This window comes from Podarcis cretensis (assembly GCF_951804945.1).
Source record: "Podarcis cretensis genome assembly, chromosome: 10".
Classification (NCBI taxonomy): domain Eukaryota; kingdom Metazoa; phylum Chordata; class Lepidosauria; order Squamata; family Lacertidae; genus Podarcis; species Podarcis cretensis.
Window position 1 is genome coordinate 76581572 of NC_137179.1, and position 14519 is coordinate 76596090.

The 14519-nt window shown below is 43.1% G+C and overlaps 1 protein-coding gene across 1 annotated transcript in view; it reads right to left on the reverse strand.

Annotated features, from left to right (window-relative positions):
- CAMK1D (calcium/calmodulin dependent protein kinase ID) overlaps window positions 1-14519 on the reverse strand; it is a 260116-nt gene that overhangs the window by 16688 nt on the left and 228909 nt on the right. The window contains exons 6-8 of the mRNA XM_079993323.1: window positions 12167-12242; window positions 6960-7072; window positions 6106-6184 (exon numbers count right to left, since the gene is read on the reverse strand). Coding sequence (XP_079849449.1) covers window positions 6106-6184; window positions 6960-7072; window positions 12167-12242 — 268 coding nt within the window. The remainder of the gene's footprint in view (window positions 1-6105; window positions 6185-6959; window positions 7073-12166; window positions 12243-14519) is intronic.

The window sequence follows — 14519 nt, forward strand, 5'->3', positions numbered from 1 at the left end:
TGCTGAACATACGTGTGGTATAAATCCGAAGCAGGCCAGACCAGCTCCAGTCACCAGGCATGTGTGCTCTGCTCCCAGGCCTGTTTGACATCTGCACTGGCCAGTGGCAAAATAACAATAATAAATCATCATAAATGTAGCAGCATTATTACATGACAGGTCCCTACCCCGAGGAGTTTATAATCTATATTTTGACAGTGAGAGAAGGCAAGAGTGGAAACGAAGGGTGGAGAATGGAGAAATGGGAGAGGCAGGAGCAGGAAGAAGTATACAAGTGTGCAAACACAGATACAGACATTTGGGCTTTGTTTTAGATGGCAACAGGGAATACGGAATAGCCATGTCCACCATTGCTACTTGCTGCTCATCAGAAGCTCCTCTCCCATTAATTGTGGTACCTTTAGCAGCTGCAGGATGGTGCAAATCAGTAGATCAGTCCAAAGCCCCACATCTGCATCCCTCCCAGTCACCCCTCCCTTAAAGCCAAAGGAAAATGCTGCAAGACCTTTCTTGACATTCAATGTTTTTCTCTAGACATAACTTCTAAGCTTTAACTGGCTTGCTTGCTATTTTTTTCCTGCCTCAGGATATGCAGCTGTTTCTAAAAGCACTCAAGGTCTATTGTGTTGTGGACAGCCCCTAAGCAATGAACTAACACCACATAGTTTTAAATCAAATCTGAGCGTGAGGTTTTTCATACCCAAAATCTTAGCAAAAAAGCACAGACTGTGCAAGACTCTGAATGAAGTGATGCCCTCTTAACAACATTCTCGTTCCCATATCAATCACTTAATTACTACCAAGGGAAATATTAAAAGTCTTGTGCAGCAATGAAATTTAAGAAGTTTCATGCAGCCATAATGGAACCCTAAAACAAGTAAACACTGGCTGAAACCAGTGGAAAAGAGCTGGGTGTGAAGGAAGCAGGTGGTGCCAGTTAGCAGGCCAGTGGCCAGAAACTTGCATTCAGTGCGATTCAGGAAGCAATCCTATACCATTTACCTGAGCGAGAATAAGCCCTATGGAGTGCAATGGGACTTGCATTGGGGCAGGCACGTATAGGACTATGTTCACACTTCCTGTTAAGGGTGTTTAGCATCGCCTGTGAGCAGGCTGCATTGAATTCAATGGGGCTCACTTTGGAGCAGAAAAATAGCATTGTGCCATTGTGCTGTTAATGTTTTGAGTCTTTTGTAAATCTCTTGCACTATTTGCCTGAAATGTGAGGTATAAATCATGGCATATATATCCAAAATAAAGTTATGGTAAACCCTGTTCAGCTATGGCTTGATGACACGCACGCACGCACGCACACACACGCGCGCACACGCGCGCGCGCGCGCGCGCACACACACACACACACACACACACACAGAGCTAACTGTGATTGGTTCAGGGTCAGAGACCCGATTCCTTTTTCATCGCTGGGTCATTGACTTTAACCTATCCTGGCTGCCCAGGTGACAAATACAGGATTAACTGGGGATCAAGAAAGTATTTGGTACTATTATCAATGCAGAGATAACTACAAAACTAGTGACACTAATTGGCATCTTTCCTGACATTAACTAGGATGAATAAGCACAATAGATTTAACTGACCAGGAGGAATTCCCATCCACAATACGTAGTTGGGCAGCATGTTGATGCCTGTCTGGGAGACTGAGGAGGCAGCCACAGATTCAAGTATCAGAAGCAATCTTGCTGCTGACAAGTGAGCATCCCTCCTTCTGTCCATACAGAAACATCAGCAGGACTCCTGAAATGTTCCACTACACCCATAGTGTGAAGTCAGTGCCATGGCAGGATGGGAATCAGCAATACTCTGAGAAGGGGGCAGTGGTGGCCTGCACAGGGTGGGAGGGCTGGAGAAATGCCAGTGTAAGATGAAAGAAGCAATTGCCTATGAAATGCCCTGCTTAGGCTGAAATCCTAGATAAAGATTACCTGCATCCTTTGCATATTGATCTGTGTGTGTTTGTGTACATAAATGAGAGGGGAAGTAATTAATATTACTATTTTTTGTTTCATTTTGGATATATCAGACATGGTTTACACATCATGTAATACCTGGGTACACACTGTTTTTGCCTCCAAGTATGCACTAGCATACTAACAATGGTTTAATTAACACTGGGTAATTAAAGAGTGCAACTGGCTCTTGGGTTTACTGAGGAGTTACATGCTTTGCTACCCATGTCTTGTCAGTTGGCTGCAGGTGAGCAGCGGTTTCAAGATGAGGGGCTGTTGATAGCTTTTCTCTTCCTCCGCCTTGTTTTTCCACTGTTCTCTAGCATAGATTGTAGGTGATACTGCAGCATCTTAACCTTGGGTTATATGTAATAGTAATGGGAGTCATCTTGTGTTACTAATATGCTTTGCTTTCTAGGGATGATCCTTCCAATTCCAAACCTATATTGTTATGCAATCTCTTATCTTCCTGGTCTTGTGTGGTGTGTGTGTGTGTCTGCGTGCGTGCGCGTGCGTGCGTGCACACACACACACACACACACACACGCATTGGGGGAGGATTCATTTTCCTGAGGATGGAACCCAATGTTACAAAAAATAATACGTTTGCCCCTCCCATAGTAGCCATATGTTGAATCTCTCCCTCCTTCTCTACAACAACTCAACTTGTATACTGATGTTGTCATGCTGTGCAGTTCCCTGATCTCACAAGCAGCAGTCTATGATGTGAAACAGCAATGGTGAAATGCACAAGACAACAATTTTAGGACACAGGATAAAATGCAATACCTGTTGCTTGGCAGGGGGCATCCTGGATTTGTTTCTGGCAGGGTTTAGCTTTGTTCTCAATATGCCTAGATATGGAACACTGGGCAAGTTCTCAATTCCACTGTTTTCAGAATCTGCTGTATATACTTATTGAAAGCCACTCTGACCAAAGCCTCATTGGGAACAATCACCCAGATGAAGGAAGCACAAAGTTTGTGTAGCAGATAATGGTGCAGGAGCATAACTCCTGAAACATATACACATCCAGTACCGATCAGATTCCAAAATAAACAGAGCACTGGGAGAGGCCAGAGAAGAGTTTAAACGAAGGTTATAAACATCACTTACGGTATTCTCCTCAGGGAGCCATTTCACACTTTAAATAGGATTGCCTGGGAACCAACTCCTCTGTAAATCATCTTTTTCACAGAGTGGCAATATAATCGTTTTACATAAAATGTTTTTAATGATGCAGTTGTACTACTGGGCCTTGCTCTAACAAACAATTGAAGGACTCTGAAAGAAATTAAATGAGCCTTATTAAATAAGGCCATGATTTGTCCCTATATTTTTTCCTAAGAGTCTTTGAATGAAATAGGTTTTTCCTCCACTCTCTGATCTTACAATTTTTTAAAAAAGAAAAATTATGGCTAGCCCTTGAGCTGACAATTCTGTGCATTCATCTTTTCCCTTTGAGTCATTAAAAACTGAACTCTGCGGTTTAGTACAGGATCAGGATTCTGCCTTGACAAGATGTACTTAATCAGGGTAATTGCTGTCATTTATTATCACCGATGTTGCATGAAAGAAAAAAATTGAAACACTTATCAGGCCCCAGAAAATTACTGCCTGTCTCTGTTTACCCCAAGTTCTATGTCAAAGCAATGTAGCTTGACCAGACCTTCTGCCCTGAGATACACTAAAAGCCTTAAGAAAGAGATTTGCTTGACAAATAATCCCTGCAGATGGGACCACAATCACCTGCCTCTTAGGTTAAACCAACCCATATAAATGTGTGGATTATTTCAAATAACATTGCCTGTTACAACAGGGCTTCCCCACTGGCCTGCTTTTGTGGCTCAGCATGGATCCTTTGCTTTTATATATGCCAGATTTGGAAAAACGTAGAAACGTAGGGTCTACACAAAGCTATAAGCAGGTGGTGAACTATTAGGGGTGTCAGGTTGCAACTTTAAGATCTCCCTCAACTTTTAACCTACTTGCCTGCCATCCCTCTTTCCCATCCTGTTATCTTTCTAATAAGACTTGCATGCTGTAATAATCAGGACTCCAGTTGTACTGCAAGGCATTGAAATAGTTTTCACTGAGTAGACAAATACTTTCCTTATGTACACCTTTAGGTGCCAGGCGAAAACATTCCTCTTTGACCAGGTCTTTGTCTGATTAACATCCAATACCCTTTTAAATGTGTTGTGGAAGGGGGGATTATTGGTTTGGTTTGGTTTTGTTCTTACTTTTATTATGTATTTTGTCTGTTTTATTGTATTGTTATGTTGTGAACCACCTTGAGATCTATGGATGAAGTGTAGTATATAAATTGAAATGATGATGATGATGATGATGATGATATAGCACAGCCCAATGTGAGCTATTTTTTATTCAGTACTGGGGTGTCAGACTCACAGTATTTCACTGTAGGCTTCAAAATTGAAGGCTTAAGCACACTTAAATTGATATCTGTAGGACTTCTGTCAATGCATGGTATTGACTTCAACAAGACATAAGCACTAGTAACTCCAGAGCACTGTGTGCAAGAAGGGGGCATTACAATACTAACATGGTGAACAGTCTTTGTAACTGATGGCCTATATTCAAAGCCTGAATTATGGATAAAAGGTTGGGAGAAAAATGTTGTCAGGCCTTTAGCAACAGCATTCAATTGCTGATTGGGAATCAAATGGTTAAATGAAAAGAAAAATTGTGTTAGGAGCTCTTCAAATGTGTGTATTATATTTTATTCCAGTAACTAACGGAAATGATCATCCAGGCCAACAAGCTGTGTATGTTGGATAAAACATCTTGGAAAATTCTTTTCCATTCAAAAATATAAAAAGGTGACCTATTTTTCTGCTGGTAGGTATGTTCCTGATCATTTGATCTGTGCTTGAGATATCATTTTTATGACTTATATTTAATTTCCTGAGGCCTGTGATGGAATGATTTCATTCAAATATATACTATTTCCTTCTCTTTGTGAAGTTTTTGACCAATGGTTAAAGGTTTCTCACATGTCCTTTTTGTTGGAAATGGTTCTGAACAGATGTGAAGAGCACTTCGATGCTAGATTCTGTGGCCTACAAACTTCTGATTCACGCTGACATTTTCCAGTTAGAATTCAGGGCTGTCCAGTGAAACTGAATGGTGGAGATTTGGGAGAGACAAATTGAAGAACTTCTTCAAAGAGTCCATAGTTAAACTACGGGATTTCCTATGTGGTGCTGGCTGCCAACTTTAAAGAGAAAGTAGACAAGTTCAGACTACTGTGGATAGCTCTCTTCTATCCTCAGGATCAGAGGCAGGACACCTAGGAAGACCAGTTTCTGGGAAAGAAGAGCAGGAGAGGGCTCTTGCCCCATGTCCTGTAGGTTTCCCATAGGGACCTGGTTGGCCGCTGTGGAAACACGATGCTGGACTTGAAGGGCCCAGGGTCTGATTTAGTGCTGCTCTTCCTATGTTCTGTTTTACACTGACAATATAGCAAAGTGAAGATTTGGTGGGACAATGGGATCACAGCCACTCACCTGCTTCCGTTGTAACAAATAGCACATGTGTGTACGTAGGTCCAGCATGCATTATCATGCACACACCTCATCCTGATTTGAGGTTTGTTGGGCATGTGCACGTATGCATTAAGGATGGGGTAGGACGGCCATGACACTGAATATACCCCTCCCCTCTGAATTCATTGAACACAGCTGGCCATGTGTGAATAGTGATTTGCTCTTATTTTATTGTGAGTGAGGTTTCTGTTTTTCTCTGCTTTTGTTCTCCATTGACACCTCCTCCTTGCCTGCAAAGTCTGAGTCTCAAACCTTTCTCTGTAATGTGATTGCAATCACAGCTCAATGCTGTTGACTGTTATGCCATTGCTGGCTATGATGCTAGGTGGGAGCCATTAAGCAAGGATTTTTCAAGGCAATTGCTCTCTTTTGTGCTTCCTTGGTATTTACCTGGCTATGATGCTAGGTGGGAGCCATTAAGCAAGGATTTTTCAAGGCAATTGCTCTCTTTTGTGCTTCCTTGGTATTTACCCCTTGAGTGAAGAGTTTGATAATCACTGATTAATGATGGAGACAAACGGTGTTGACAATTTCTGGACATGGCAATGAACTGAGTAACTGCTTACCAGGGATGTCGGGCTGCCTGCTCACAGGTGTATCTTTTGTTTGGGTCTTTCTCCATCAAATTCCGAATAAAATCTTTGGCTGTTTTCAGAGAAGGAAGGAGGAAGTACAAGAAAAGCACACAGTGGTATTAAAGGCTCATCTTAATTTGCACATTGCAGTCATCTAATCCTCTGAAACAATATGATGGTGTCCCACTGGGAGACATAACACTGGGAGATATGGGGTTAGGGTGCAGGTTCTGGTAGTAGATTAAAGTAAGGAGCATTTTATACACATATAAGGCGTTAAAGCAGTCATAAGTCAATCAAGTGAACGACCATACATAATGTAATTCAATTCTACATTTATGTGTCTCCTCAGACTGCCATTTTTATTCATAAAGCCACATCTTCCTTACCGAATTATTATTACTAGATTTCTCATACGTGATGGTAGCTGAATATTTTGGGGACCAGGAATTTGCTCATATAAAGCGTGAACTGAAAAAAGTCAACTTCCATCACAGTGAATGAATCATAGGCTAGGTCTATGCCTTCTAAAAAATGTCTATGACCAGGTCATATACATTCTGCACCAAGAAATGCTAAATTCTGCAATCTGTATAAATTATTTTAAAATAAGCAAGTGTGGACGAGTCCTCTTATTCCCACATTATGCTTACAATGTGGGAGCTGGAGGAAAAGTGGAATACAAGAAGTGCCAGGATTCAGAAGAAGAGATGAGTATGTACTGTTGGGAAGAGAGGGGAAGGCAGTATTTAAAACAATGTATGATGCAGAAAAAGTATGTTCACTAACAACAAAGGATACTGATAAGAATAAGTACCTAATTTGTGATTCTACTTGCTCCTTACCAGAGTCAGAGATATCATCCCAATATGGAGAGTCAAATTCATATTCTGCTTTAAGGATCTGCTCAAAAAGCTTGGAGTCATTTTCATCATAGAAGGGAGGATACCCACAGAGCCTAATACACACAATTTTTTAAAAAGCAGGACATTTTGAGTCACATGAGAACAAGTGATTGAAGTAGAACTTCAGTTTTTCACAATTAACTTTGGGCTTCCAAATGGAATGTCAGCCTACCCCCCCCCCCCCCAGTATTTCACCATTTTGTGATTCACAGGCCACAATAATTTTGAGCTGTCTCAAGTGGGCCGTAGGAGTGGAAAGTTACACCATATGTGAAGCTCTGAATTAGGGCATCACTAATTCAGAACTGACTCTATTTTAAGTAAATATACACTTTTTAAGAACCCATAGAATAAGGGCCCAACCACACTTACCTTTCCTTGTGTCTGAGTGCCCCCCTTTCTTTGCTCCAGAGCTTTCCCCCTTTCCCCCGTCCTCTCCTCAGCATGCGGCCAGCAGGGGTGAGACTCATGGAGAGCAATCTTCGCCCTCGCTGGTCCCAGCCCCCTCCCAACTCCTGGATGGAGGCTGGGGTGCACTGGCAATGGCGGGGGATGTTGGCCCCTCAATATTGGGGGGAGCTGGGCCCCCAATTCAAAATTCAATTCAAAATATTGAGGAGGCTAGAACCCTTTGCACCCCCTATGCCTGGTGCCAGTGATCTGAGCAGTCATCAATCTGTGGAAAACCCAAGTTTGCTGTGAAAGTTTGGGGCAAAAAACAAAAAACCACTTGGACAAGGAGCATTGACATAGCTGTCAACTTTTCCCTTTTCTTGTGAGGAATCCTATTTGGAATAAGGGAATTTCCCTTTTAAAAAGGGAAACGTTGACAGCTATGAGCACTGAAGCTCTGCCCAGAAAGAGTGGGGCAAAAGGTACATGGGGATAAGCCCTAAATGAACAATACACAACTCTCTCTCTCCTACAGCAAGTGCTAATATTTCCATTGAGAGTCAGCGCAAGAATTGTCATGTACAAAACAAAGTGACAGTCATTCTTCACAATATTTTTGCCAAGGGACCACTTAGTAGAAATTAGCCTTGACAGGATTTCTTGGGAGCTGTGATGCTTTCTCTGCTTGCCTTCAGCCTCCTCCCTCAGTTCTAGATAAAGGGCATTAATCTGGAAGACAAGAAGACTGCTTCTCTGAGTTCCATTTTTCAAATAAGCATCACTTGTGTAGCACACTGATTTGAGATCTGTAACGAAATAGTTGCTGCTCAGCATGTTAAAAACCACGCCGTCCAGATTCCAGGGCAGTCCCCCCCAGGCAGAAGGGATGTGGTGGAGCTGGAGAAGAACCGGGCAAAGAAGGCAAAGGGGAAAGAAAAGGCTAGAGAGGCAAAACAGGGTGGGATCATATGGAGTATTCTGGAGGATGCCATGGTTTTTCAGCACCACAAACCCATCATGGCTTTCTACCACTTTAACTGTCACAGCTCCCCCCCCCCCCAAAGAATTGTAACTTGAAGAGCTGCCCTAACTTCCCTAACTCCATAAACTATAATTTTCAGAATTCTTAGTGAAGAGGAAATGACTTTTAAATGACATGGTTTGAGCATTTCTCCCCCTCCCCAATGTTGCTTCCCTTCCTTGTTCCCCCCAAGGAGTGTTTCATCCATCCAACATGTGACATCTTCATGTAGGATCGTTGGGTGATTATCTCTCGATCCCCTGGCAGTTGTGTTGTGGGCTGGAGCAATCAATAGATCTGCTCTCAGTGTATAATTGAGGATGACAGTTTTCTGTCAATAATATTATGCAACCAACAACCAGCTTTTTACTTGATCTTTGTAGCACTATAACCATATAATCACCACTTTCCCTTACAAAATTTGGCTGAGACAATAATCCAATGTAGGCTATCACTTCAGACCAGTCTGCTGAAGCTTATAAGCAGACCTAAAGATAATCACCATTTCTCTGGTGCTTGCTCCAGCCACTAGTTTTCAGAGGTATATTACCAATTGGATAGTTTAGGTAATGGCCTCAGATTTTGGTAATAGATTAACTATGTGGTGGATTAATATTCACACATTGATGCTGGGGGGAAATATATATGACAAGCTCAAAATTGTTCTGTGTACATTTGTATGTGAACAGAATAAACAACATAGTTTTGAGTAGGTAAACCCCCAAGTGCAGAGATCTCGTAGAGCAGTGGTTCCCAATTGGCAAAGTACTGTGGACCCCCAGTTTTTCAGAAGCCAAGCCATGGATCCCCTACTTTTGAAAATTTGGGTATCTCTTTTTCTTATATGAATGGTGCCATGGCCCCCTGGGTGGGTTACGTGAACCTCCTGGGGTCTGCAGGCTACCAACTGGGAACTCTTGTCATAGAGCATAACAGATCCCTCTCATCTTACTACTCTTGAGGTGCATACACAGAGCAAGTACTCTGCTAGCCTTCCCTTCAGTGTGGTCAAGGAGCACAGTTCACACGTCTTGAGTGAGTGGATGCAAGATGGCAAGATGCAAGGATCCACTGAGAAGGCGGTCCCTTCTCTGACACATATGATGGGTGCAGGGCAGGGAACAGGGCTCTGTTATACCCTGTGGGAATCCCAGGATCCACACCCGCAATGGGCTGAATCTTCCTATTTTAAATATACAAATTGTAACAGGAAAAAAATCTGGGCCCTTCAATTTAGTTGCTTTAAAATAAAATAAAATAAATGTGACATATGGAATAACAGGAAGTTTCAAGCTGCTGAAAGCATACAATATGAATTTTCTGTTTTTTAAAAAGTCTGATCATAAAGCTGCTGAGAACTGGATATGATTAAAATGAAGTATTCAGGGCTGGCACTGAAGCAACCTTAGTATTTCTTATCACATCTTATTTGTTTGAGGTTTTTAACATTTTTTGAACTTGTAATCTACAATATACTCAATCATGCATAAAAAAACAGCACTAAGCCAGAATTAGCTTCTTTCCCCATTGCTCTGTGTCCAGTTCAATCAGGGGACCTATGGTATGTATGTATGTATGTATATTACTCTGCTAAACCAGCCAGTTCAGATTCTCCTGGCAGCTTCTAATCAGTGAAAATGTCTGCTACAATACAGTGGTACCTCGGGTTACATACTGTCAGGGCCTCAGGAGCAGAGGCACAGGGAAGAGAGGAGATGGAGAGCGAAGGGGAAGAATCCAAGGGGAGCGTAGGAGAAGAGGACAGTGGACCGAGGGATTCCATGAGCCTCTCCAGCGAATCGGAAGATTCACAGAAGGGGGTGCCAGTGGCCAGGGGTAGGGGGTTCCCAAGGGGAACGCCCCAGGAGCAAGGAGGCAGCAGGGACTCCCAGAGCAGTAGTTGGAAATCAGGACCAGCTTCCCCACCAGAGCAGAGTGGGGGGGAAGAGTCCCAAGGATCGGGGCCAGTGCATTCCCCACCAGGGAGAGAAGATGAGGCAGGGCTGACCACGCCTCCATCAGAAAGTCGGACAACGGAGGGGAGGTCAGATCCGGCCAGTATCCCGGAAGAGGGAAGCAGTGACCGAAGTAGTGTAACGGTTAGGAGAAAGGTCACTGGGTTGGCGCGAGAGGCAAGTTCAAATGTACAGGAGCACGGGACAGCAGAGAATGAGGATTGGGAACCGGGTCCTAAAGCCCGCCGGAGGCAGGGGGAGGAGCTAAGCGACTCAGCGTCGGAAGAGTCCAGAAAGGGCAATGCCCCAGCGGGCAGGAGGACCCAGAAGAGGAGAGAGCAGCGGAAAAGGTGGAGCAGGGCTAGGATCTTAAACTGGTGTCAGAGGGGAGGAGACTCAGACGGGACTTCGCCGATCTAGGGTTTAAGATGTAGGGCTGCGCGCTGCGGCTTTGAAATGGAAATTGAACTTCAATAAAGACTTTTGTACATTACGACAGCCTAGCGTTGGTCCTCTGTGAGCTGGGACCTAGAGGCAGCTCTGACACATACGCTTCAGGTTACAGACTCTGTTAATCCAGAAATGGTGCTTCAGGTTAAGCACTTTGCTTCAGGATGAGAACAGAAATCATGCTCTGGTGGCGCGGCAGCAGGAGGAGGCCCCATTAGCTAAAGTGGTGCTTCAGGTTAAGTACAGACCTCCGGAACGAATTAAGTACTTAACCTGAGGTACCACTGTACAATGATCATAATAAAAACATTAACATATCAGTTGCTTAAAAGCATAGCAGTGTGAGGCAACATCTTAAAATACTTCAGAGACTCAGGGCCAAATCTGATCAGATGGGATCTCTGACCAGAACTTCCACCTCAATGGGGTCACTTGGCTGTGGGACAGAATGGGAAGCAGGGTTAAGCCTTTCCTCCTGCACCATTTTCACAATGAAAATTGCCTCCCCCCTCAAGCTGCTGTTCATCCCATTCAGGAAAACTGATTTTTAGAAGAACGGAATGATTCATGAGATCTGACCATGGGTCTGATTGAAAATGGTGGTCACTGAGCAAACAACCCACTATTAATTATTATTACTACTTGGCACACTGTGTGTGAAAGTCAAAACAAAAAAAATTCCTTCCAGTAGCACCTTTAAGACCAACTAAGTCAGTTCTTGGTATGAGCTTTCGTGTGCATGCACACTTCTTCAGATACACTGAAACAGAAGTTTCCAGACCCTTCTATATAGTGAGAAGGTGGGGAGGGGTATTACTCAGAAGGGTGGTGGGAATGGGTGATTGGCAGATAGCTGTGATGAGCCTGTTGACGACTCTTAACGACTGCAATAGGTCTTACAGGAAAAAGCAAGGGGTGAAAAGGTCATGTATAATGAGATAAGAATCCAAGGTCTTTGTTCAGACCAGGTTTCTCCATGGTTTTAAGTTTGGTGATAAGTTGCAATTCAGCAGCTTCTCTTTCCAGTCTATTTCTGAAATTCCTTTGTAATAGAACAGCTACTTTGAGATCTTGTATAGAATGTCCTGGGAGACTGAAGTGTTCTCCTACTGGTTTCTCTGTCTTGTGATTCCTGATGTCCGATTTATGTCCGTTTATTCTTTGGCGTAAGGTCTGGCCTGTTTGTCCAATATAGAGAGCTGAAGGACACTGTTGGCATTTGATGGCATACACAATGTGTGTGAAAGTATTTGAGATTAATAATGTGTGTGAAAGTATTTGAGATTAATAATGAAATCACTAGTGTAACCTCATTTGATCCTACTTACAGAATATATGCAATAACTCCAATGGACCAACAGTCTACTGCTTTGCTGTAGGGTTTCTGGGCAAGAACTTCAGGAGCTGAAAGAAGGAGGGAGAGGGAAGGAAAATCCATAAATGTCACAAAAGCCAATGAATGAGCCAAAATCCAAACTCAACAGTTGATCACTGAAGGTAACATACATTGCCCCTGCTCTATTCAATTGCCACTGAAACATAATCTTGGAATTATGAACCTCAGAAATGCCAGACATTTGTGTGTGTGTGTGTGTGTGTGTGTGTAGCATTCATCTAAGCCAACAGTGTGACGCGGCAGCTAAAAAAGCCAATGCAATTCTGGGCTGCATCAATAGGAGTATAGCATCTAGATCAAGGGAAGTAATAGTGCCACTGTATTCTGCTCTGGTCAGACCTCACCTGGAGTACTGTGTCCAGTTCTGGGCACCACAGTTCAAGAAGGACACTGACAAAGTGGAACGTGTCCAGAGGAGGGCAACCAAAATGGTCAAAGGCCTGGAAACGCTGCCTTATGAGGAACGGCTAAGGGAGCTGGGCATGTTTAGCCTGGAGAAGAGGAGGTTAAGGGGTGATATGATAGCCATGTTCAAATATATAAAAGGATGTCACATAGAGGAGGGAGAAAGGTTGTTTTCTGCTGCTCCAGAGAGGCGGACACGGAGCAATGGTTCCAAACTACAAGAAAGAAGATTCCACCTAAACATTAGGAAGAACTTCCTGACAGTAAGAGCTGTTTGACAGTGGAATTTGCTGCCAAGGAGTGTGGTGGAGTCTCCTTCTTTGGAGGTCTTTAAGCAGAGGCTTGACAACCATATGTCAGGAGTGCTCTGATGGTGTTTCCTGCTTGGCAGGGGGTTGGACTTGATGGCCCTTGTGGTCTCTTCCAACTATGATTCTATGATTCTATGATTCTAAGTTGTTGAGCATGTGGAACAAGGGTCATCTAGTCCAACCCCCTGCAATGCAGAAAACCTGCCCACAGCCATTCCTGGGTGGACTTGAACCACCAACCTTCTGGTTAACAGTCAGACACACTGACCCATTGTGCCACCATAATCACTTGGTTCCATTTTATGTGTTCATGTCCTTGGTCAGAAACATTTGAGAAATAAACTTTATATTTCTTATTTATGTATATATTTTGAGGCTTAGACAAGAAGAAAATGCTTGCTTCTGCAAAGGAGTGGCAAAATCCCCTCCTCCCATCTCAAGCATTTCTGAGCCAACAGCTGACAGATGGATGAGGGGAGTCAGTCCTGTGTTCCACCTCCTGATTGTCACTTTCCTGGCATGAGCCCCACGTCCACCATTTGAAATGCTAAGATTTTAAAGAGTTTTTATTTTTAAACTGTGAATCATACTCATGAGCAGCAACTGACAGATCAGATCAGAGGATGGTAAATAAAAACAAGGAGAAGAAAAAAGGGGTGGAAGGCCATCAATTTCCTGCCAAGAAAAAACAAAACACAAAACTTTTGGAAACTTGAAAAAGACACGTTTCACAACAGCTTTGATTCACACTGATCACTACGAAATCCTGACAGTTCTGCAGCAGTGTGCTGCCAAATGGAAGATTTGGGACAAGACAACAATCTAGTGCAGTGTGTCACCATGATATGCTTCCTCACCTGCAAAGGAATCTAAGAGAGACAGCTGTCACTGCCCCTCTAGCAAGCTGACGAATGATCTGCCTTGGCTGTCAGAAGCAGGGCTAGCTGTCTGTCACAAAGTGATAGGAATTAACGCCAAGCAAAAGTTGTCTACAAACTAAGGATTGGAGTAGGGAACTTGTGCCTTCCTGCATGCTGCCACTGCACATTTATGGCACTTATCTGTTATTGTTATTGTTGCTTCATATTGTGTCATCCATGAATGTTGTGTGAGATAACTACTCCTTGCCTCAACGGGCTTACAAATTGAGAGACAGAAACAAAGGAGACAAGAGAGGAAGGAGAGGAAAATGGAGTCAAACATCAGAAAAATTCCAAGGGAAGCAAAATGAGGTTTTCATAGGGCTTTCACGTATCTATTTTTGTTGTCAATAATACAGGGAGACTCAGTCAGCATCACTTCAAATCATCAGTTGACATGACTCCAAATAATCCTCTCAGCAGCTCCCTATTTCCAGAAAACATTGTTTCCTTCTCACATCAACTACTGTTTTAGAAAATATAATGGGATTATTTTCTGAAAATAGAAGTAAAAAGCTCTCATCCTCCGTCACTTTTCAATCAAGAGAATGAAGTGGGGGAGGAGAGAGAGATGCTTGTTAGAGACATATTGTTTCTGATCAATGATCCCCAACACATTTTAATTAAGAAAGATAAGCAAGCAATATGA